This window comes from Halichoerus grypus, chromosome 2, assembly GCF_964656455.1.
Source record: "Halichoerus grypus chromosome 2, mHalGry1.hap1.1, whole genome shotgun sequence".
Classification (NCBI taxonomy): Eukaryota; Metazoa; Chordata; class Mammalia; order Carnivora; family Phocidae; genus Halichoerus; species Halichoerus grypus.
Genome location: NC_135713.1, coordinates 191,786,715 through 191,810,930, shown reverse-complemented (window position 1 = coordinate 191,810,930; position 24,216 = coordinate 191,786,715). Strand labels below are relative to the sequence as shown.

The 24,216-nt window shown below is 60.5% G+C and overlaps 1 protein-coding gene and 1 long non-coding RNA gene across 6 annotated transcripts; one reads left to right on the top strand and one right to left on the bottom strand.

Annotated features, from left to right (window-relative positions):
- Positions 1-56: 56 nt before the first annotated feature.
- On the bottom strand, positions 57-24,152 carry FMNL1 (formin like 1). 4 transcript variants are annotated; one of them, XM_036096648.2, is made up of 28 exons: positions 23,936-24,152; positions 15,663-15,746; positions 14,412-14,525; positions 13,694-13,767; positions 13,205-13,288; positions 12,687-12,824; positions 12,374-12,391; positions 10,935-11,043; positions 10,231-10,307; positions 9,924-10,017; positions 8,932-9,006; positions 8,501-8,611; positions 7,249-7,398; positions 6,647-6,748; positions 6,215-6,473; positions 5,690-5,980; positions 5,380-5,504; positions 4,321-4,523; positions 3,613-3,847; positions 3,342-3,410; positions 2,433-2,513; positions 2,220-2,349; positions 1,904-2,067; positions 1,630-1,731; positions 1,395-1,490; positions 1,018-1,126; positions 759-857; positions 57-520 (listed from the first exon to the last, which is right to left on the bottom strand). In XM_036096648.2, the coding sequence occupies exons 1-27, from the start codon at positions 24,062-24,064 to the stop codon at positions 766-768; spliced, it is 3,315 nt and encodes a 1,104-aa protein (XP_035952541.1). In that variant the 5' UTR covers positions 24,065-24,152; the 3' UTR covers positions 57-520; positions 759-765. The 4 variants fall into 4 exon arrangements, with proteins under 4 accessions (XP_035952541.1, XP_035952544.1, XP_035952540.1 ...); XM_036096651.2 differs by lacking the exon at positions 12,374-12,391 and having other exon boundaries at positions 23,936-24,151; XM_036096647.2 differs by lacking the exon at positions 759-857 and having other exon boundaries at positions 23,936-24,150.
- On the top strand, positions 6,268-12,116 carry LOC118538596 (uncharacterized). Of its 2 annotated transcripts, none has more exons than XR_013445129.1 (5): positions 6,268-6,405; positions 6,695-6,765; positions 8,322-8,461; positions 8,546-8,635; positions 11,658-12,116. It is a non-coding gene; the product is annotated as an uncharacterized LOC118538596 (long non-coding RNA). The 2 variants fall into 2 exon arrangements; XR_013445130.1 differs by having other exon boundaries at positions 6,695-7,421.
- Positions 24,153-24,216: the final 64 nt, after the last annotated feature.

The following is a 24,216-nucleotide window of genomic DNA, read 5'->3' as shown; positions in this document are numbered from 1 at the left end:
TTTGCGGAGCAAAACGGGCTGCGTGTGGTGGGGCGGGCACAGAGCGGACGCGGATCTTTTGCAAACATCTTTATTAATCTTGTATAAAAATAAGGTCCATGGAGAGTTCCCGGAGCTGGGGGTGGAGCGCGAGGTTGCACTTTATAAGTTACAGGCCAGGCTCCGGCTGAGGCTAAGTATGGCTATTAGGGGGAGAGGGGTGCTGCAAGCAGCATTTGGGGGAGGGGCCGGCGATGCTGTCCCCCCCCACGCCCCCGCGCCCGACCACTTGAGGTGGGACCATCTCGGAGAACGGCGGCAGCTGCCGAGGGGGCTGCCCGGCCCAGCCGAGCTGAGGACCACCTTCCTTGAGCCCCTGAGCCCCGGCTTGCCACCCCCCCCAACTCCCCACTGAGTCCATCTGCCAGAAAGAGCGGTTACAGCGAGAGGTCCGAGGTGACCTGCATGGGGGGTCCCGGGGGGCGCCGACGAGCACTTCTGCGGCCTGTGTCTGCACGGATGTAGGGCTGGTTCCGCAGATCTGGCAGCCAAGAGGAGAGACACTTACCTTCTGAAGTCTGCCCCGGGGCTAGGAGTCTGCCTCCCCATTGTAGGGACCCAGGTGGTGTGCATGTGGGAAGGGACCTATGTTTACCAGACTCCGCTCAAGCACACCCCAGCCGCGCATGGCCCAAGGGAGGGTAGCATGATCCAGTTCCCTGAGGGGCCCCCAGGGTTGTGGGCAGCTTCTGGGATCACAGGCCAGGCTACCCAGGTACCTGGGGGCTAGAGAGGGATCTCTTCTCCCAGGCTGGCCTCACAGAGGAGCCTGGACGTCCGCTTGCCAGTGCGGGCCGTGAAGGGCACCGTCTTGAGCACTGAGGGTTGGGAGGGAGGAGCGGGGAGAGAAAGGAAAAAAGACAGAAAAAGTAGCAAGAAGCAGTGAGACAGCCAGAGAGGACAGCATTGGGGGGAGAGGGGGGAGGACAGCATTAGAAGGACGGAGAGAGGATAGGACGGGCCCAGCCGAAGCCTCACCTGTGATGATATCTTCAATGGCCCCGTCGCGGTCACTCTCGTAGATAAGGGGCTCCTTCTGCTGCTTCCGCTTCAGCTCAGAGATGAGGTCCATCTGCTGCCTCCGGGCCTTGGGTGGTGATGGGGGGGTAGGGCACGGAAGGTGAGTAGCTCCAACTCCAGGATCCCCTCTCCCCAGGCCACCAGACCCTAGAACATCTGGCAGCCTGGTCCCCCACAGCAGGCTGGAGCAGGAGGAAGCCCTTCCCATCCCAGGCTGCTGGGGCACCGTCCTCACCTTGGGCAGGGTCTGTTCACAGAAATGAGGGTACGGAAGAGGGCCAGATCTTTGGGATGAGGATCCCTGCAAAGTGCCAAGCTCAGGCGCAGCTGCCTACCTTGGGTGCTGGGGCTTCTTCTTTGCTGGGGGCGTCGGCACCTGCCTCCTGGGCTACCGCCTCCTTCTTCCACTGTTCCACCTCCTGTTCAGCTTTCTGGGGGGCCAAGGTGGGTCTCCGTGAGGGGAGTCTTACCCCACCCCCAGACAGAAGCGTCCCCCACCCTCCACACTGCCCAGGTGGAGAGGCCAAAATGCCCCGCAGGGGTCCCAGCCTGCCCACCAGACACACATACCTTGTAGGCCTTGATGAAGCGGCTAAAGAGGGAAAAGAACATGGAGGGGGACGTGGTCTTGGGGTTCTCCCCGAAGTACTCCACCACGGACTCGTAGGCCTCCTGTGGGCACAGCCTGTCAGCCCCACCAGCACGACCCCTAGGAGCTCCATGTGCCTTTAAGACACTGGCCACTTCATCTCTGCTCCTCCAGGCAGGTGGGCCCCCTGCCCCCTCCCCCACTTCATCCCCCCACCCCCACCCCACCTCCAGGGCCCGGCCAGCCCCGGCCCACCTGAGCGGTCTTGCTGTCTGCCAGCAGCTTATCCATGGTGGGCGAGTTGGACCTCAGGAACTCCTTGAGCACCATGCAGTCGTCCTGCCGCACAAACTCTCGCTGGGTCAACTCGAGGCCTCGCTGCAGGGAGCGCACGTCCCCTAGGACGCTGTCCAAGGACACTGAGTGGGGGGTGGGGCAGCACAGAGGCAGGGAATCAGAGAGGTGGCATTCCTGTCCAATGACACCCTGTGGTCCCCTCACTTTTTCTCAGCCCCTATCAGTCCCCAGGGCAGAGCCCCTCCCCGCCCAGGAGGGGTACCCGCACCAATACCTGAGCCTGCCTTGTCCAAGAAGTGCAGGTCACTGTGGAAGCCTGTGAGCTGTGGATACTTCTCGGCAATGACCTTCACCAGGTAGTGCAACAGCGTCTGCTTGCGGTCCGTCGACTTCATCTCCAGCAGCTGCATGCAGGCCTGTTGTCAGCCGCAGGCCACCGGCTGTCCCCCATCCCCCAGGCCGGGGAACCCCTCCTTGTGCCCCTCACCACATCCAGGCTCTGGAGCCGGAAGCCATAGGCTGCCCCACGCTTGCTGCTGTTCATGTAGTTGCCAAAGGCCAGGACAATCTGGGGGGGAGGGGGGTGCTCAGCAGGTGCTGGGGCTGAGGGAACCCCCTCAAGTATAAACTGCACAAGAAAATGTGGTGAAAAGCAAGCCCCACACGCTCAGCCCGCACTAGACTCTTGCGCGGGCCCCTCAGGTCCATGACCACGTACACGCGTGTGTAGCTGTCTGACATATGTGCCTGGCCTCCCCAATGTTTTTAAGATTTTATTTTTAAGTAATCTCCACACCCAACGTGGGGCTCGAACCCACAACCCCGAGATCAAGAGTCACATGCTTGGGGCGCCTGGCTGGCTCAGCTGGAGGAACATGTGACTCTTGATCTTAGGGTCATGAGTTTGAGTCCCACATTCGGTGTAGTGTAGAGATTTCTTAAATAAATAATTATAAACTGAAAAAAAAAGTCTTATAATACTCAATCAACTGAGCCAGCCAGGTGCCCCTTAGCATACCCAGTGTTGTCCTCCGCCGTTCCCACCCAGAACTTCGCGGCTGACATCCCCTCGGCTGTGATGTCACGGTCTATTTAACAGCCATTTCTACTGGCTCCCGGGACCTCCACTAGACTCCACTGAGCAGGTGTGGGCGCTCTGCTAATCACACAGTGATCCCCAGAGGGGGTTCAGCCCTCAGGAGGAGTCTAAGGCGCACTGTTGTAGACAGGACCTCCACCCCTACCTTAGCTTTGTCTTTCTATGTGAGAGTTGGGAACATATCTGTTGCATCCTAGGAGTGCAGGGCAAGGCCGGGGTCTCCCCCTCACATGACCCAGAACAGGCGAGGAGTCATGAGTGGGCCCCACTTCCCAGGCCCTTGCCCCAGGCTCTCACCTCCAGGATCTGGCGGAGTTTGTCAGAGGACTTGATGGACATTGAGGCTGCAATTATGGCATTCAGTTGCTGGGGGTGCAATTGGAGAGGCAAGATAAGTTGGGGCAGGGTGGGGGGCAAGCCCATGGGAGGCTCAAGTACTCCTACATGCCCTCTCCCCGCGGAGGCTGCTAGCTGCCGCCTCGCATCCCCAACCCAGAACGCAGCGCCCTGCCTGCCCCGCCCACACCGCCCTGCCCCGCCCACACCGCTCTGCCTGCCCCGCCCACACCGGCATGAGCAGCTGGACAGTATCCGGAAAGTTGCCCAGGAAGGTGAGCGTGGCCATGCGCTCGGGCAGGCGCGGGATGCGGCTGAAGCGGAGCATGAAGCGGTCCTCCTCCGACAGCTCCTCCATGGGTCGCTGCTCCTGCTCGAAGCGGGCGATCAGGCTACGCTCGTACTCCGTGGGCAGGAAGCGGGTCAGCAGCTCCAGGAAGTCCAGGCCAAGGGCCTGTAGGTCGTACCTGGTGGAAGGTGGGGTAGTTATCACTCTATACCCACCAGTTCTTGAGGGCAGGACTATACCCCCACCCCACTACCCCGATTGAATAAATGAACTTCAGTATTTGCTCTTTGCCAATAGCTTCAGGGACCAAGAGGTAGGAGTCAGGGAAGTTGGGAGCTGGGACGCCAGAGGTCCCTATCATACATCAGTGCCAGAGGCCCAGCTGTAAATGCCTGGGCCTGAGTGCCCACAGCTGGGCAAGGAGGCAGGGAGGAAACGGGAATGTCTCAGTCTGGGCGTGGACTCACACTATGGCCTCAGTTTTCTTGGCCTGAAAATGGGAACAAGGTTCCCAGCCCTACTCCCTGACCAGGGTTAGCATGAAGCTTGATGGGCTCTGCCCCGTAGTTGGGACTCTTTTACCAGATGCCTGATGACCCTGGCCTAGTAGAGGGGCTGCACTACTCACAAGTGCTGGGCAGAGGTACTCACGTCTCAATGGCCTGGCAGATGCGGTCAGCCCCCAGGTTGCCCTTGCGCAAGGTGATCGCCAGGTTCTTGGCCCGGTTGGCCTCGATGAGGGTGGCCTTGCTGGGGGCCTTCTGGGCTGCCTTACCCTTGAGAGCACTGAGGTCCAGGCTGGGACCTTGGGACTTAGTCTTGAACTGCTCCTCAAAGTCACTCATGTCTAGCTCCTGAGGGCACAGGGAGAGGAGGTGGGGCTGGGCGGGCTGGGGTCTGATATATTCCTGGCTGAACCAGCTATCCAGCTCTGACCACACCACCAGCAGAGAAACAAACCAGTAACCCGGCTTGACCACAAGCCCTGATGGGGGATACAGGGGAAGTACAGAGAGCATCGAGGAGGAAGAGCAGTACCCAACACTGGGGACCCAGACTCCAAGCCCTTACAGCTGAAGGAAAAGCTGAATTGGCCAGGGCTAAAAAGGGGAAAGGGAAGGGTATTCCAGGCAGAAGGAACTGCATGAGCAATGGCCTGGAGGCAAGAGAACACATCCCTTTTGGAAAACTAAAAGTAGAATTAGAAGGGCTGGAGGCACCTGGGTGTCTCCGTTGGTTGAGCATCTGACTCTTGATTTTGGCTCAGGTCATGATCTCATGGTTGTGAGACTGAGCCCCACATTGGGCTCCTCGCTGAGCTTGGAGTTTGCTTGGGACTCTCTCTCCCCCTCTCCCTCTGCCCCACCCCTGCACTCCACCCTACTCCCTCTTTAAAAAAAAAAAAAAAGAGTTGAAACCCTGGTTGCCTGTGGGGGTGGTGGGAAAGAAGCTTAAAAGGAGGAGAGGCCAGACCGGAGGCCAGATGTGCCCTCTACAGTGAGTGAGGGGAAAGCCTCCAGGGGAGTCAGGACATGCTGCCTATCAGATACACTAATCCATGTATCTTAACAATCCATGTAATTTAACACCCATCCCTGGGCCTCCATGCCCTCATCCATACAATGGGGTGAAGGAGATGCCCTAGCATGATCCAGGCAAGTCCCCTCTCCCCCGGCGCCCACACTGGAAGCAAGACAGACCCACACTCACCTGCAGCACCTTCTCGTCATTGAGCTCAGTGAAGACAGTGCCCGTGATCTGGTTGGGTTTCAGGGCTACCCAGTTTAAGAGTGGCATTCTGAACTTGGTCTGTATGGGTTTCTTGGCCTTCACTCCTGGGACAGGGAGAGAGGGGTGAGCACTGGGGAGGTGAGGGTGGGGTCGTTGGCGGGACCCAGGGCCCAGAGAGGCCTGACAGGACAGGCAGAAGGAAATAGGAGGCCCCCATACACAAGGTCCTGGAGGACACTGAGGTCGGGGCACCTCCATATCTGCCCCCAGCCCTGGGCGGTCCACTCACCTGGGCCCATCTCCTGGCCGGACCCTCCAGAGGAACCCCCTGGAGGCGGCAGAGGCGGCGGAGGCACGGGTCCATCTGTGCCGGGAGGCGGCGGCGGGGGCGGGGGCGGGGGCGGCAAGTCTCCCGGCAGCGGCGGCGGGGGCGGGGGCTCGGAGCTGCCAGGGAGGGGTGAGGACAGCGGGGGTGCCGAAGGCGGGGCTTCCTGCTGGTCGGAGAGGCCGGGAAGTGGAGGTGGTGGAGGCGGCGGTGGGGGTGCTGCTCCGGGAGCCGGCTCTGCCGCAGGTGGGAGATCTGAGCCGAGAGAGAACCGAGAACCCAAGACGGGAAGAAGGAGGGGGGTATCAAGTTCCGGACCTAGGTGCTCTGGCCGCTGCCTCCCCTCCCTGCGCATGCGCACTGGGTCCCCGTCTACCCTCCCGCAACCACCTGAGCCACGCCCACAACCCCGAACCCACGTCTCCCCACTCTCCTTCCAGACCCCGGCTACCCCGCGCGCACCGCACCCAGCCTGAAGCTCCTGCGCACCTGGGCTGGGTGAGCCGGTGGGCACTCCGGGGGGAGTCGGGGCGTCACTGCCGCTCGGAGTTGCCACAGCGACCGGAAGGATCTCGATGGAGACAGCATCCCCGGGCCCCCGCACGATACGGATTAACCCCTTCTCCTGCAGCTCCTCCACCTTCAGCTCGAGGGCCGAGGGCCGCGCCGCCGGGACGGAGGTAGGCACTTTCTCAGGCTCAGGAGGACGCCTGGAGGCGCCCATGGGGGTCGACTCGCTGAAGCGCTCCTGTGAGCCCCGGGGCGGGGGGGGGGGGAAGGTCAGTGCCTCCCAGCAGGCCTGGCACAGAGCCCCCACCCTCTTGCCCGGGTAGAGGAAGTGTCAAGCCTAGAAGCCCCACCGGGCCAGTTCTTGGGAGCCCGGCCCGCCCCTGGGCCGGCCCCCTCCGCCCCCAGCCTCACCCGCAGGGTCTCCAACTCCTTTCGAGCCTGGCTTAGCTGCTTTTCCAGCTCGGCGATCTTGGCCATGGATTCGTTCTCCGCGTCCCGAAGCTTCTCTGTCAGCTGTGGCACAGCTCATGGTGAGCCCCCACCCGCCGCTGGGCACTGAGGGGGCGGCAGCAGGCACGCCTGCCTGCAGGGCTGGGGGAGGCTTCCGGACGTGCCTGGCGGGTGGGCTGAGCCTGGCACTTGAACCCAAGTAGGTGAGATCCTGAGGGCACTAACATTCTCTCGGGAGGAGGAACCAAGGCATCCCTGAGGAGGGAGGTGGGTGGAGAGAGACTGGGCCAGGACGGGCGCCAGGCACCCAGTTCCACCCAAGCCAGGGTGTGGGCTCCGAGCGCGGGGAGAGGAGCGGCCTGCCTTCCTCAGAGGTCCCGCAGGGTAGGAGCCCAGCGAAGGCTCACTGAGAAAGAGGCCACAGGATTCGAGATTTGGATTCAGGTCCAAGTCAGGGGCCAGGCAGACAGCCACCCGCTACTCGTACCCAGAACCAATGCCTGATGCCGGTGTGAGGCCCCGGGGCCTCCTATGTGCCGGGCGAGTTGGGGAGCGGCTCTCACCAGGGCCGCCTGCTCCTGCAGCTCCTCCATGTGCTCCAGCACCGCGTTCTTGGTCTCAGTATCCTCCAGCAGCGCACCCACGTCAAAAACGTTGTCCAAGTATGCTTGAATCTGCACCTGCAGCTTGTCACTCTCGGTGAGCCGCAGCCTCTGCCCCGGACGGAAAGAGCAGGGTGAGGCCGGAGGCGAGGGGTCTTTCCAGGACCCCCCCTCACCCCTAGGGCCTAGAGGGAGAGGCCTGAGCCCCAGCGTGCTTTTTTTTATTATTATTATTGAGATATAATTGACATACCATAAAATTCATTATTTTAAAGCATAGAATTCAGTAGTTCTTCGTATATTCACAGGGTTGTGCAAACATCACCACTGTCTAATTCCACAACATTTTCATCACCCCAGAAGAACCCCTGTACCTGTTAGCAGTCAGTCCCTATTCGCTCCTCCCCCGACCGCTGGCAACTGCCAATCGACCTTCTGCCCCTGTGGACTCATCTCTTCTGGACGTTCATATAAAGGAATCATACGGTTTTGGGGCTTTTGTGTCTGGCTTCTTTCACTTAGCATAATGCTTTTAAGGTTCCTCCATGTGGTGGCATGTATCAGTACTTCATTCCCTTACATGGCTGAATAATATTCCCCTGCATGGATATATCACCCCCACCAGCTTTTCACCTTTTGGCTTTCAGAAATCCAATCCCAAAGGCCCTGCTCCTCCAAGAAGCCTCCCAAAGGAATCAGGGAACCTGCAGCTTCTCTGCACAGGCTGGACCAGGAAGCGCCAAGCCCCTCTGCCTACCGTCCCCAGGGCAAGGAACTCCTCTAGGACCTGGACCCATCCAACATGAGCCAGCTCCCACTGTGGCCCAATATCTCCGTGCTCCCCATTATGCGCTTCAGTCAGAACCTGTCTGAGGCTGATGCTCCCAAAGCCAGACAGACCCAGGGCCACCCAGAGCCTGTTCCTGTGCCTGTGATAATAGCTCCATGGACCACGTGCCTATAAGGTGGCAGAAAACGTTCTGCCTCATTCTATTTAGAGTCATTATTACCTTTATGATTCTCTTGTTTTACAGATGGGAAAAATGAGACTCCGAGAGAAGAAGAAACCTATCCAAAGTCACATGGGCTTGGAAGGGGCAGAGTCGAGATTTGAACCAGATCTGCCTGACCTCAACACCCATGCTGCTAAGCACAGAGCCACACTCTGCAGTTGGTGAGTGGTTAAGTCCCAGCGGGGGGATGCAGGGCTCACCTCCAAGTACAAGTCCAGGCCCAGGTGCGTGAACTCATATTGCAGGAAGACACGGAAGTTCATGTTCTCCACGGAGTGGACCACGATGTTGATGAACTGCATGCAGGCCACCTGGGAAGCAGAGCCCACAAGCAGGTCTGTGACCCTCCGGGTGGGGGTGCTCAGTGCCTTCTGTCCCCCATTTACTCCCAAGTCTCTCCTTTTCCCCATTTCTCACTCAGCTAACCCAGCTTTGGCCCTACCCGTATTTCTCCCCCAGGTCCCCTCCCTCCAGCTTCCCTGTCTCTGACATCCACCCTTCCCCGACCAGCCACTCAGTCCTCATACTTCGCAGGAGCAGAGCCCAGAAGCCGGAGACCCCGGCCCCCAGGCTGCTCCTCACACCGAGGGTGGCCAGGGTGGCCAGGCCCAGCCTGGGCTCCCAAGCTCACCATGAAGTCAATGTTGCTGTCCTCTTTCTGGAAATATTCCATCAGCTTTTCGAAGCGGTGCTGCTCCCCACACACCTGGGTGGGGAGAATGGCTGTCATGAGGGCCCCAGTGACACACCTCCCAAGCCATTTCCAGCCACCACCCTTGTGTTTCTACGGGCTCCTCCCCACTAAATCGAAGTCAGGCCACGTCGCTCTTCTGCTCAAAACCTCCCCTCCCTCTCCATCTCCCCCAGCCCTCCCTTCACTTACTGCACTGGCCACACTGGTGTCCTGGCACCTTCCCACCTCAGGGCCTTTGCACCTGCAGTTCCGTGTGCCTGGTGTGCTCTTACTCGAGATCGCCACCACACCAAGCCTCTCACTTCCCTCACAGCTTTGCTCAAGCTTCACCATCTCCGGGAGGCCTCCCTGTCCACCCTGCGACCCGTTCCTCCTGCCCCTCTGGCAGCCTGCTCTTGTTCCTCAGAGTGTCCACCGTTTTCAGATACATTATATAATCTGCTCATTTAGTATATTGTTTATTATCTGTCCTCCCCTGCCTTCTTTGTTTCTTTTGCTCACTGATGCATCCCAAGTGCCCACTCTGTGCCTGACACATAGTAGGCACTCAACAAATAGTCATGAAGGGAATGAATGACCGTACCCCACCTTATGCATCATATTCTCATGCATCCACTTAGCCAGAGTCAGCAGAGGCATATGTATGCAACCCGGAGACGCATGGACCAAGCCCAGTTTGGATCTGGCCAGGCTGAGGGCCAGAGGTTCAGCAGATCCCCGTAGTTGTCCTTGTCGCCCCAGGCAGTGCCCCTACGTGACCTGGCTCCTGCCCTTTGAAGCTTCCCCATCCCAGATTATCCTCACCCTGTGCTCCCCAAATGCCCGCCCAACACTCCCAGCTGCCCCCAGCGGAGGCCGCAACTGCCAGCCACAGGACTCCAAGCAGCCCTAGGGAGCAAGCCCCTGTTGGGGTGGGGGGGCTTCAGTACCTCCTTGAAGTTGTCAAAGGCCGCCAGGATGATGTCATGCCCTCCTCGAACCAGGCACACGGCTGCCAGCAGCTCCAGCACCAGAGCCTTGGTTCTGGGGACAGGAGGGCCAGTTTACCCCTTGAAAGCAGGCCCCACAGCAAGGCTGCGGGTGGGCCTGGCTGTGGGAGTGCAGGGAGGGCAGCTGATGGGGACGAGGGGTGGGATGAGCCTGGTCAGCAGTCCTGAGAATGGGGGAGCAGAGTAGCCAGGGGTGAAGTGGCAGGACAATCTAGACTTGGAGAAAGGTGAGGGGCCCGGACCTCACCTGGGGTTCTTGTTGTTGAGGCTCAGAGCAATCTCATTGACACAGGCTGGGTGGGTCATGACGAGGCTGAAGCCAGACTGGCGAGAGAGGAAAGGTCAGCTCCTCCAGGCAGACCCCCAGGACTGCCAGACCGGCCTGCGCAGCACCTCAGGCACCCGCAGGGCCATAGCCTCCTGGTCTCCCACTGCCCTCAGGCTTGGGAAGTTCTTCAGAGCCAACCACAGGCTTTTCTGTGGCGGCCAGAGCCTGGCCCCTCTTTTTAAATAACTTTGTTCGAAAGCCAGGGTCAGGATTCGGCACCTTGGACACAGTGAGCCCTCAAGAGCCGGCGCAGTGAAGGAGGACTGGCCGCACCAGCCACTCCTCCAAACAGAATCACCCAGAGCGGCTGTCCCTGAGGGCGCTGTGTCCAGCCTTCCCTGGTGGGGGTGCCTAGGTCCCCACAGGAGGCATGTCCCTGACCCAGTCATGTCCAGGGTACTCCAGGGGACCTGACCAGGAGGGGGCAGAAATCTGGGCTTCCCCTCGAGCCTCATTGTCCTCAAGACCCTCAACAGCCCCCATCCCCAGGGTTCTCCAGCAGGGAACAGGGTCGGGGCTGGGGGGGACAGTGGGTCCCTGAACCCCAGCGGCTTAGGCAGCCCCCAGTGAGGACAGACCCAGCTCCCCCGGGGCCCCCCAGTGCCTCACGCTCGCTGACCAACCTGGTAGTTCATGATGGCGCGCAAGCACATGATGCACACGTGGACGTCATCCTTCTGGCTAACGATGCGAGAATTCCGCAGGGCCTTCCTGCTGTGGGCAGGGGTCAGCCTGGGTGGAGTAGGGGGGAGGCAGCAGGGCTCAGAGTCCTACACCCGGCTTCCCACAACCCCTCCCCCCCACAAGGCACATCTGGAACATTAGGCAATTGATTCCCACCCACCCAACCAAAGAGGCCGGCTGAGGGCAGGAAGTCTTCCTTGGTCCCGAGGCCTTGGGCCTGGCATGCTGCAAGGGGGTACGGAGGGGCTTCAGGAAGGCAAAGACCCTTAACAGCAACTTGGCATCAAAAAGGGTTGCTGTGTTGTGGGGGTAGACAGCCTATAGAGGGAAGACAGCCAAAGCCTGGAAATCACCATGGAAATGCTCTCCACAAGGTGGCGCTCCCAGCCTCATGGGCTAATCGGCCATCTTGAAAGGCCAACTCTGAATTCAGACTGCCTGGGTTCAAATCCCCCGCCACCACTTACTAGGCAAGTTTACTTCATCACCCTGTGCCTCAGTTTCCTCATTTGTAAAACAGGAATGGTAATAATAGTACCTTCCTGATAGGGTTTTGGGGACTATGAAATGAGCTTAGAACAGTGCCTGATACATAGTAAGTGCTAAGAGCGTCCTTGATAATTCTTTGCTAAAAAATATGTATTTTTTTTTACTTGTTGCAGAACTGCCCATCATGACTTCCACATCAGTGCCTCTTGACAATTCTATCGTGTTTCCAACAACACTGGGAAGCCCTACCTCCTCCCTCCATCTGCCACATCGTCCTTCTCCCGTCATTGCTCAGATATGCCTGAGTCTTTGCTCATGCTGTTCCTTCCACCTGGAATGCCCCTCCCTGTCCCCATCACTGCCTGTAAAGCCCGTATCCATCTGCGAGACATGGCTCCAGTGCTCTCTCTTCTGGAAGACCTTCCTGATGCCCCGGGAAGTAGCCACCTCCCCTCTCAGAGCTCCCGGTCACACCTCCACGATAGCCTGTCCAACATTGTCCCCTTCTAGACCAAGGGCTCCCAAAGGCAGGGTGATCTCTCTCTCTCCTGAGCACCTGCTACCATGCCTGATACATAGGAAATGCTAAAAAATATTTGTTAAATGAGTGAATGAATGAGCAAACAAAGGAACATATTGTGAGAGTTTGGGGCTTAATATGAAGTAGGTCCCTAAGACCAAAGTTGGAAGGATGGAAGCTGGGGGTCCACATGAGGCCCCAGGGCTGTCTTCTTCCCTCTCCCCGCCTCTCAGCAGGATGTCCTGCATTAGGGTGGGGTGGCCTATCCACAGCAGGTGAACCCAGGGATGTCAGCTGAACACCCCACCGAACCCCACCCCCACCCAGCGAGCCAACCAGGCATGCACCTGCCCCCAGGTGGCTACGTACCGGGGAGAGGGGGGGCACCTGGAGGCCGCACAGGAAAGAAGAGGGGGTTAGATAGGTACAAGGGAGGTCTCACCAACCCAGAAACACCTTCTTTATCCCAGACCCACCCAGATTCCAGTTCCTAGGTGCCCATCCCTGGAAGGCTTCTTAACACACCCATCTCTCAAGCCCTGCTCGAGGCCCTTACTGTGACCCCCAATGCCAGGCTGCCCCTCCCACCACCCCCAAGGGCCTGGGGCGGGGCTGGCAGGGTGCAACGGCCTAGGGGTGAATCTTCTATTCCCCCTGCCACCCTGCAAGGGGACCCACGTACTTGATGGTCAGGTGGCGGCTCTTGGGCTGGGGAGGCAAGGACGAGGGCGGCCCCTTGCTGAGATCTTCCACGGACTGCTCCAGGGGCTTGCTCTTCTCTGAGCCAGGGACCCCGTTGTCTGCGCTCTCCATGTCATACCTGCAGGGGTTAGAGTGGGGCTGAAGGCCCACCCTGCAGGGGCCCTTGAGGGCAGGGTGGGGGGCGCTGAGGGGAGAGAGGTATGTGCAGGGGAGATCAGGGGCTGTGCTCGGTGCTGTGCTGGGCAGAGGAGGGGGCCAGGGAATGACGGAACAGAAGAGTAAGCCGCCCAGGTCCCAGCTGGCCACCCCAGGCCACATCCCTCCCTGTCCATGCAGGCCCTGAGGAAGGGACATCACCCACCGCGCGGGTGCGGTGTGCGTGAGCCCAGGGTGGGCTGGGGCGGCACCGCATGGACGTGGCCGGAGGCGTGGATGAGGTACAGGGAAGCACGGACCAGGGCTCTGAGAAGCAGCGTGAGGCCGGGGCAGGAGGCTTACGTGACGGAGCACTGGGCAAAGGCCAGGTACTCGAGGAGCACATCCAGGCCGCGGTTCTCCTCGTTGAGGAACTCCTCCACCCACCTGCAGGGCACAGGGCTCCCTGAGTTCCAGCCAGGAGCGAGGTCCTGCCCAGACTGGGCACGGAACAGGCACGGCCAGGGCCCCGGGGCTGCTCATCCCCCACCCCACGCCCGAGACGCCAGCCAGCCCCAACCTCAAAAGACCCAGTGAGGCTAGAGGGCGCTAGGGGGCTCAGGTCGGACCCATGGCCCCGCCATGCCTCAAGGGGTGAACAGAGGGTAGGCAGGAGAGGAGGCAGGGAAGCTGTACTGGACACCCCAACCCAGAGGGGCCCCGCAGGCACGGCCTATGCAGGGGTGAGGGGTGTTGGGGGGTGACGGGGGAGTAGCAAGGGGAAGCCCCAGGAGCTGCCTGGGGACAGAGCTCTCCGAGGCCCCCAAGAGGGAAATCTGAGCCCTTGCTCACCCAATGTGGTTTGTCCTCAGGGAGATCTCCAGCTCCCGCAGCACCTGTGTGGACTCCTGAACTCGCCTCTTAAACTGGGGACCAAGGACAGGAGAGTCTGGTGGGTGAAGCCTGAGCGCCCCCACCACCACGGCTGGCCTTTCACGCTCAGCCTCCCCCACCACCTCCACGCGCCTGCCTGGCAGAGTATGCATCTCGGGCTACACGCGGCCCCGCACACAGACGAGGGCGCACACACACGCACACACACAGAGCCTCAGGGTACACACACATTCAAATACGACTATCTGTGCAGCACACACACACACACACACACACACGCATCCATACACAAGCGCCCTGGGTACATCCATACACGGACACCCGGGCTACACACACACGTGTGCACGCACGTGCAGGCATGCACACGCACATCTACACGTGGACCCAAGGGTACACACTCACAACCATGTACGGACACGAAAGCACACACGTAGTACACACCCGTCCACACCGTGCACGCACGCTGCACAGTGCACACGAGTGGACCCGTGTAAGCCCCGCAGGTAGGCAGGAGAGCCTGCCCAGGGCCCCCTCGATCCCCTGAAAGTATACACGCACATTCATACGCATACCCACAAAGGCCACCAGAAAGTTTATTCACACAGTTACTCTAACTGCCCAGAGCTTGGAAGGTGCGGCGGGGGGAAGGGCCAGAGGAAAAGGGGGAGACACATACCCCCAGGTGAGACATCCAGTCTGGCGCTGCCTTGCGGCTCACCCCTCCGGTGTCCAGGTAGCTCCTCAGCTTCTGGACATAGGCGGTGGGAGGGTTCTTGACTTGAAACCGCTCCTGGGGAGACGGAATGGGGTGAACAGTGCAACAGCTAGAGTTACCCCAGCCCTTGCCCCAGAATCCCATCCTCAGCTCTGACCCCGGGTCCCAGGCTATCTGAAGACCCCTCTGAAATACTAAAGATCTAACCAAACCACCCACCAGGCTGCTTTAAAAGACCCCAGTCCTGGCCCTTCGCTCCCCACGCTGGCCTCACGAGCCACAGCCCTAGTGCGGTCCTGAGGTGGGGTTTGGAGGTGTGCCTACTGTCACACACCCCGCCCTGGTGGCGGGGGGCGGGCAGGGACCCCTACCCCAGCCCCAAAGCCTCTGGAAGCAGCTGCTCACCCTGCCGCCCGGGCCCAGCCCTTACCCCCCCGGCCTCCTGCACGGCCCGCTCATCCCATGCCAGTCCATTAGCAGGAGCCGAAGGCCCGGCGCTGGCTCCCAGGGGAGGCTCCTTGCTCCCCACCTCCCCACCCCCAGCCTCCCTCCCTCACTGAACGAGGTCCCCACCCTGGCCCAGCAGCGCCAGAGGGGTCTTCCCTGCCACCACAGACAGCAGCCCTAGGAGCCGGAGAGGCAGGGGCACCCGGGGAGCCGCGAAGGTGCAAACCCAGGTGCCGGACCGAGCACCAGGAGACAGGGCTTCTAGTTCTTGCTCTGCCACTTGGGAACTGGTCACCTTCGGGCTGCTGCTTGGTTGACACTAGTTCCTCTGGGCCCAAGCAAAAGAACAGGGATGCTGCCCCTTCCTCCTCACCTCCCATGGGGCCAAAGAGGCCCAACCCTGGGGTTGCCCCCTCTCCTCCCCAGCCCAGAGCTGGAGGGTCAAAAGAGGCTGCTCCAAGAAGCCCAGCAAGGAGGACAGTGACATGGCCCGGCTGGATTGGCCAGCGCCCCGCACTAGCCCCTGCCAGCTCTTCAGAGGGCAGACCCAGCCCTGCTAGGGACTCATAAGGTCCTTGGAGAGGCCCATGTCCAAGAGAAGGAGACTCTAGAGTCTTGAAGACACCCCCAGCACCCTGTGCAGATGCTACACAGGCCTCTGGGCAGGGTCTTGGCCCTCCCGGCAGCGTGGCAGTGCCCCCCCTCCTGCCAGCCCCGGCCTGGCCAGGGCAGGGCACCCTGATGCCAGAAGGGGCTGGTACCCACCTGGTCACAAATGAGCTCCCACTTCTTCTCGTTGTCATACTGGCTCAGCAGCTGCACTTTGTCCGGGGGCAAGTTCATGCAGTTCTGGGGAGGGGGAGGACAAGGTAAGGACCCGGAGCCTGGGGCCCCAATGTGAGGGGCAAGGCATGGGGTCAGCTCCCTAGGAGATCTGTCATCCTCGTGAATCCCTGTCACCCTCTCTCGCCGGGAGATAAGTAGATTAGCCAATGAGAAAACCGAGGCCCAAAGCTAGAAAGCGACCCTGGGATTTGACCCTGAGGCTGCCTAAGCCCAGGGCCTGGGCTCTGTCATCCGTACACCACCTCCCCACACATCGGCCGTGATGGTAAGAGCATGGGTTCTCAGCCTAACTTCCTGGGGCCCCCGGCACCTCTGGTCACTTCCCCATGTGCAATAAGAGGGTACCATCTCTTCTTGCATTTGGGCGGGATCCATCTCCAGCCAGGCCCCATTGTGCCCCACTCCTGCGTGCCACCACACACCACGGGGACTACATGCGGCCCCGGCCCAGGGCACCAATGTCTCACAAACACCAGGAAACCTCTTGCCAGGGTGGAAACAGCTGTGTCCTCCTCATCCCTCTCCAGCGCCCTCCCTCCTCATCACTTCTAGAAGGAGGAGACTGAGACAAGTCAAGGGAGCTTGTGAGACAGGCAGGGAACTCCAAGCAGGCGCATCACGGCTGGAGGGGCAGGGGGGGATTCCTGGAGAAGGTCACCCAGCCACAGGAACTGGGGCCGGCAGCCAGCATGCTGGGTCTGTGGTGCTGGTGGCCCAGGCTGGGACTCTCCTCAGGAGCTAAGAAAGGTCAGCATTGCTCTGCCTGGTCCTCCTCCCCCAGCCACAGCCGTGCCCGTCCAGCTTCTCCCTCACAGGGTGGGTGTAGGGTCCTGCCCGGTGCTGCTGGCACCAGGGGATCCCTGGCCCCCCTGAACTTGGCGTGTCTTCCTAATAGACACAGAAGATGATGCCAGTCTACCCCAATTCAGTAAACCCCAGGCTAAAAGAGGGTCTCCTAGGCGTCAGGCCCCAAAAGAGTTCTTGCCCTCAAGGAGTTCCGTCCCGCTGGGGATGTGGGAGTCCCCAGGGATCCCCAGCCCAGAGTCAGAGGGCCCCTGTCACCAGCTCTGGTGGGTCACTACACAACCTCGGTCACAAGGGCCTGAGAGGAGGCCACAGCTGGAGCACAGAGGGGGCCCCACCCACCCGAGGCTCTGCAGCCAGCTTCCTCTCTGGGGCGCTGGGCCTAGTTCTGGGGCTCTGGCCAGACCTCACCCCCAAAAATCACTGCCTTAGGTCAGTCCCAGACAACAGGAAGCTGGCTGCTCTCAGGCCCCATTGCCCAAGCTTTCCGGCGGGCGCCCCACTTGAGAGGTGAAACGGCCTACCCACCGGGCCCCCCAGGCCAGCTGGGGATGGGGGTACGTCATTCTTCTCCCCATTGCGAAAGTGAGCCCCTGGATTGAGGAAACCGCTGCTGTCTCCTCTGCTGCCCTCCCCCAAGCCGCCAGTAGCCAGAACGGCTCTTGCCACCACGGACCGATCGCCCAGGAAGGGCCCTTGGAGCTGAGGGCAAGGCCTCCCTCGGACCCTTCTCCATCCCTGTCTCTCTCTCCTGGATCTCCACAGAGATCCAGGGTGCAGCAGGGCAGAGTGGGGCGAGGCTCAGGGGGAAGGGGGAGGCTGGGAGGCAGCCAATGTCAGGGAAACTTGGAGCGGTGGCCGACTCAGAGGAGAGAGGAGGTGGCGGGGAAGGGGGGTGAGGAGGAGTGAAGGGGGTGGCTGAGCCCCAGCCACTGAGCCTTACAGGGGACAGCCGCTTCCCAACATGGGTCTTTCCGGGCCCTCACCCACCCCAGGGACCCGTCTGGTTCCTGGAATGGGCCCAGTGGCACTTCTAGAGGCAGCAGCTAATGCTAACTAATGCTCTGCTCCGAGCCCTCCCCGCGGGGGACACCCTCACCACCCCCGTCGGCACCACCCGTCCCATCTTACAGGTGCAAGGACAGATGAGTTTAATGACCTGCCCAAGGTTACCAAGCCAGGAAGCGGGGAGCCAGGCTGGCTTTGAGCCCGGAGCTGACTCCGAACCAGCGCCCTGGCCCCCAGGGCCGCCCCGTGGTTACTCCCGGGGAGGGAGAGGCCTCTGCTGTGGGGCCCACCTGTCCCGACAGTGGTGGAGGGCAGGCCACTCCTTTGCCCCTTCCCCACCTGGGCATGCTCAAGCCCCGGGGGCTACGTGCCAGCCTGCCAGACGGGCTAAATTTAGGCTCGGAAATCAGAAATAGCTCTGACAGCGCTGAGCACTAATTAGCCGCTGCTCCTCGGCTGTGCCCACCGGGGAGACGGGTACCCTAAGGAGCGCGAGAGGAGCCAGAAGATGCCGCTCACTCAGGGTGGAGTGAAACCCTCCTGGGAAACGGCTGCAGACCCCAGACCCCAGACCCAGGGCCCTCGGCAAGGAGGCGGTACCACGGGGCCGGGGGCTGAGAGACAAGTCCAAGGTTGGCGGACAGCGCTCACGTGGGACGGGAAAGGTCAGGGAGGTCCAAGTGTGGGGTGGGGGGGTGGGGAGAAACACTTGCCTCCCGTGAGGGGACGTGGGGGGAGGAAGAGCCCGGGCTGGATTCAGGACATCCAGCTTCTGGGCCCACCTAGCCTGACGACTCCTCTGTCTCCTTGAGCCTCAGCCTCCTCCTCCGGAAAATAGGCACATTTCCCTTCTGCCTCGCGGCTCCCAGAGCTCCTGGAAATACCCAGTGAGAAGCTGTGTTTTGATGTAATAATACTCTCCAGTGATGCACACTGCGCAGAGGGGTTTCACAGATTGGGGGGTGGGAGGAGTCCACCGGAGACCCCGAGGTGAGGGCCGGTGGGATGAGCAGAAGTTTGTGAAAACGTCCAGAGTCAACAGACCTGTCTCCAAGGCTTGGCCAAGAATGAACTGACCCTCCAGCCCCCCTTTCCCTGTTGCCCTTGAGGCTTTGAGTCAGGGGAAGAGGGAGAAAAGATCCATCTTTGAGGGCGTGGCCGAGAAAAGGAGCTGATTTCCGAACCTTCCTGTTAGAGTGTGTAGGGATGTTCTCCCCTCCGCCGTCCCTCCCTCTCCAGGGGCAAGAGGGGCCTCCAGCCTCACTCCCCCAAGACCAGCCCCTTGCAAGCACTGCCTTGACCCACTCTCCCCCAAGTGCTGACATATGGAGAGGTCTCCCTGGAGACTGACGGGCTCCGTCTGCATCTGGACACAGCCACACCCTCCGGTTTCACTTTCAGCTTGAGCTCAGACTATGTCCCAACCCACCTGCCCACCTTCTCCTCATGACGTCTGGCCCTTTGAGTCCCAGAATGCCCTTGAACTTGGGTACCAAGCCCAGTCTCAGACCAGCCCTACAGGGCCTCCACAGCCTGATGGGCCCAGAAGCCAGGAAGTGACCCCAGCCCCCACTTCCCCATCCATCTCCCCTCCGCCCACCTCTCCATGGCCTAAACCTTGGTTTTAGAGCTCTCGGTGCATCTCCAAACACAATCCATTTTGTTCACGTTTTGAAGTTCCAGTATATAGATTTTCTGGGGCAGTTCTAGGCAATCCCAGACTTAGAGGAGGACTCTGGAGTTACTGGCCCAGGATTAGGTGTTGAGAACCCCAAAAAGCTCACAGCTTCTCCCATCAGGGTTGAAGGGTCCCCATGGCAGGGACAAGGGGCAAGCCAGGTGGGAGAGCCAGGACAGCAGGGACTGCCCAGCTGATCTAAGCCGGTGGGAGAATTACAGCACCAACAGTACACATTCCCCAAACGTCCACTCTGTGCTAAGTGCCATTCCAAGTGGTTTCTATCTACTGACTCATTTAAACCTCAAAAAGAAGCTTACACAGGAAATACTATGATGATCTCCAGTTCACAAATGGGAAACTGAGGCAGAGAGTGATTAAGTTGCTTGCCCAAGCTGACCTGGCTGGCAAGCTGGTAAGAAGACTCAGTTTCCTTCTCACTGAGGGCAGCAAGAAATGTGGGTCCCGAACCCCCAGGGGTCTTCAGACAGCCTGGGCCCGGTCCGCCGTCTGAGGAACCAGGAACAGCCAGCCCCATTTCCTGCCACCCAGCACCCTACGCTTCCTGTTGTTGCCCACACTGAGCTCTTACTCACTGGGGAACCCCCCCCAGCACACCGTCTCTCAGAGGGAAGTGGAGGCCTCCCCACCCCCTCCCCATGTGCACACAGCTACCGTTACCACCACTGCCCCACCCTCCAGGAGAGGTGGGCCCTCCCTCTCGTGGTTTCCGGCCACCAGGCAGTTTTGGGTCTAGGCCCCACTGTTGCTGACCTGCACGATGGCAGCGAGGGCAGCCTGGCCTGTGATGGCTGACGTTGGCAACTTTGGTGGGTCTCGGTAATGGAGGTGGGAAGAGGGGAAAGGCACAGTCCAGAGGGGCCTAGAAGGCCTCCAATATGGAGAGGACCCTATCTGCTCCAATATCATCCCCTTCCTCACGGTCGGGGAGAGTTTCTGGAGCACTTGCTCTGGGTCAAGCAAACTCTACTTAATCTTTCAACAATCCTAGGAGGCCAGCCTGGGCCAGCAGCATTCTCTTTCTACCCGTGGGCAAAACTGAAGTTCAGAGAGGTCAAGTAACTTGCTCAAGGTCACCCAGGTAATAAGTGGCAAAGACAAAATCCAACCCCCCAGCGTAATGACCTCAGAGCTCAGGAAGCTAGTCTGCTTTTCCCGAGAGTAACCCTTGCCCCCCTCAGAGGCGGGGACGCCTGAGCCACCTTCCAGGGCCCCATGCTCCCAGGAAAAGTGCAGAGGTAGCCCCCAGAGCAGCCCCACCTGCTCCTGCCCATCTTACCCAGCTCTTTGCCAACTGGCCCCAGATGTCCCTGTGAATCATGCTTACCACATCCTTGGGTTTCCTGGGTCAGCGTGTGCCAGCCCTGCCTGCTAAGAATGTCACCCCACAGTGCCTGTCCAGGCCATCATCTGCCCACACGGCCCCAGCCCCATTGGGATCCTCCATGTAAGACACCCCAGAGATGAGAGGTCCAGGGCCTGAGCACCCCTACAGCTACATCTCCCCGAACTTCATCTGCCTCGCCCCAGAGAAGAGCGCTGGCCAACACAATGGAGTCTACCTCTGCTGTTCGGGGAAGGGGTCCAGCTGAAAGGAGGACTTCCAGGATCCACACCCTGCGTGAGGCTGTCCTCACCTCCCCCCCACAGCCTCCCCAAATGTCTACGTCCCTGGGCACATGCTAAGGGCAGCCCAGGGGGCCAGGCCCCAGCAGGCAAACTCGTCTCCGAATGGTTCGGCCTCCGAACCATGTGGATCAGCATCACCCTCGGCCTCAAGCACAACATCCGGGACACCTTCCCTTGGTCCCTTGGTCCCAAGGTCACAGGCTCCTCCCTGACCAGACAGATCAGGGGTGTCCTATGCCTGGCCGTAAGCATGGAACTTCTGGAAGGCCTGGAAAGAGTGCCTTGTTATCCCAAACCCCGACCCTTCCAGGGGAAGGTCTGGGAAGACACGAGCCTTGGGCACGGCGCAGGAGAGGCGAGAGCGTGGAGTCTGGCGGGCTGGTTTTCCCACCATCACAGCAGGCCCGTGTCTCTGGGCAGCCATCACTCCTCCACTGTTGCTAAGGCAGCAGCAGGAAAGCCTGGCTCAACCTGATCTTTCTCCCCACCCCCATTTTAAGCAGGGGCACCCCTCTCTCTCACAGCCTCCTTAGAAAATTAGCCCCCCGCCACCTACCCCTGCATGGGAGAAAGGTCATGGTGGGGAAAGGGAGAGCCAGCTCCATCTCCTGTCTAGGGGTAGGCCTTGGTGGCGGCGCCCTTCACCCACAAGATGGGTCCCACAGCCAGGAGCCGAGGAGTGATTTTGGGTCTCAGGATCCTACTCCCCACCAGGGACCAAATGGCTGCGATTAAGCTAAAGGAAGAGCTCCCCTGGGGCCATGTGACCATATCCGAAGGGCCTATGCTTTTGCCATCAAGACTCGGGGATTCCTGGCGGGTGGTGGGCCCATCACTCTCAGCAGTCGGAGGCTCTTCTCCACGTAGACATTCACTACGGACAGGACTCCGCTCTGGCCACGGAGGCAGGCTCTGATGGAGACGCGCCCTGCGATATTGCTTGCCAGGCCTGGGGGGTTAGCCAAATACTTAGCCCAGGCAGCTGCAGGCGGGGGCGAGGCTGTCACCCCAGGGCGGGGCTCATGCCCCTGTTGGTGGAGAGCGAGGGGAGCCAGGTTCTTAGCCAAACGACCTTGGGTGGGGTGTGTTCTGCTCACCCAGGACAAGGGACAGGCTGATCCCTCCCCAGAAAGAAGGCCAAGTATAAACACACTGGGGTCCTGTGGGCTGGGGCGGAAAGCTGAGCCCCAGTGGGTGCTGCCACCCTAGATTCCTACCCAGCTACCGCTGCTTTCTCCACCAAGACACCCTCTAAGACCCGGCTCTGGGCCTCCGCCCTCCACGCCCTGGTACTCAGGGACTCCCCATGGCGATTAGCATCAGACTCAGCCAATCAGAGCTAAGGCCAAAACACAAGCAGGGCAATCAAGAACTACACATGCATCAGAACTTCACCATTTGACTTTTGGATTTCCCACTGGTCTGAATTATTCATACCACTCCTCCCCACTAGTGTGCGTATAACAGAGAGCGGACTGGGGCCCGCACCTCACCCTGATGGCCTGTCCCACCCCTGTCCACAGACACACACTTGGGGGGAAAGACAGACTCATATCCTACCCCCCCATCAGGCTGGCAGGGGTCCAGGGATCCACCACCAACTCAGGCTCCCCAGATGGACCCCCAGAGACTGTCTCTCCTCATTCTCCTCCCCTCCCCCATCTGCTCAGCTCAGCTTTGCCAGGCCATGGGTTTGGGGAAAGGAAAGCAGGTGGGGAGATGGGGTAATCAGGGCCTGCCCCGTGTGAGGTGTATCTTAGAGTCCCTCCCTCTCCCCTAATCAAGCAAGGTACCTTCACAAGGATAGACCAGACCCCACCCCACCCGATAGTTCCTCCAAACCCCTCCTAGCCTTCCTTCTGGGAGGAGGCAGCCAAGATTTCTAGGAACTCTTACGAGGGGCCATGCAGAGGATCTGGCGAGTACTGCCCAATGACTGGCCAAGGGAGGGGAAATGATGTCAAGGAGATGGAGGGGACACCGGACTGAGCACTGCCGCGGGCCAGCATCGCTCGCCTGCCTGCACCTCCCCTGGGCCATCTCCCTCAGACCTGCAGTGCCTGCCTGCTTAGGCTGCAAAGTGCCCCTGGGAAAAAGCACGGCCTCATTCGCCTGTCACCCAGAGTCCAGCAAGGGAGCTGACAACAGACAGGCCACCAGGCAATTAGTTAGAGAAGGAAGCCTGGGACAGGGCTGAGGTAGGGAGAGGGAAGTGAGAATGAGTGGCCCTTCCCCCTCCCTACTTCTGCCTCCCACCAGGTCTTAGGGAGCCCTGATTTTGCTCGGGAGCCCCTCCCCAAACACATCCTGACTGCTTCCAGGCTCAGCCTGAGCTGATGGCTCTCTCCCCAGGGGCCTAGTCTCCAAGCCCCCCAATTCCTCCAGCAGGTGATAGTGGGGGGTGCGGGGGTGGGGGGTGGTTCCAGAATTCTGCACCACCCCAAGCCAGAGAGACCAACCCATCCTGACCCCACCCCTCCTAACCTTAATCCCTTCAGTGGGCTGGAGGAAATGTGCAAGATAAGGACCCACAGGCAATCTCCCCTGCACAGACACTCCCTCCGCATGATCTGAGGACCCAGCTCCCAGTAGCCCAGGCACGAACGAATCAGGACCAAACACCTGAACTCGGTCTCCAGCTCCCAGGACGTTAAAATGTAACCCTTCCATCTTTGGCCCGGAGACACAAGCAGATGCTCCAGACCTGCGCCCCATGGCTTGGCCTGCGTGCAGTGCGGAAAGGGATGCCCCAGGACCCCCTTGCGTGCCGGGCTCCCAACTTCCTCGCAGGACATTTTTGTTTAGACCTGTAGACCCAGGAGCGCCGGGGAAGGGGGTGTCTTGGGGCGGCAGACTGGGCGACTGCAGAAGAAAGTTTTGGGGGGGAGAGTGCTAAGTCACTCTGAAAGAAGCCACTGTCACTCCCACCCCCTGTAGAGGCAGCCACCGGGCCGGGGATCTCCAAGCGGTACCTGAGCCCCCGGGGGCGGGGACGCGTGCCGAGCCCCTGGCGCCCCCCGCCCGCGCCCAGCGCGCGGCGGGTCACACTCACCAGAACCCGGTTAAACCTCTCCTCCAGCTCTCGGGCCGCGGGCATCGGCTGCTTGGGCGCCGCGGGCTGCTTGGGGGACGGCGCGGCGGGGCCCGCGGGCTGCTCCGCGCTGCCGGCCGCGTTGCCCATGGTGGTCCCCACCCAGTCGGCCAGGCGCCTCCAGCCTCGGAAATCCAGCTTTCCGGGGGACCGGGGACGCGGCTCCGGGCCTGGGGGGGGCGGTGCGAGCTGGGCAGCGGCGGGCGGCGGCGGCGCGGGCTCGGCTCGGCGGCGCTCGGCTC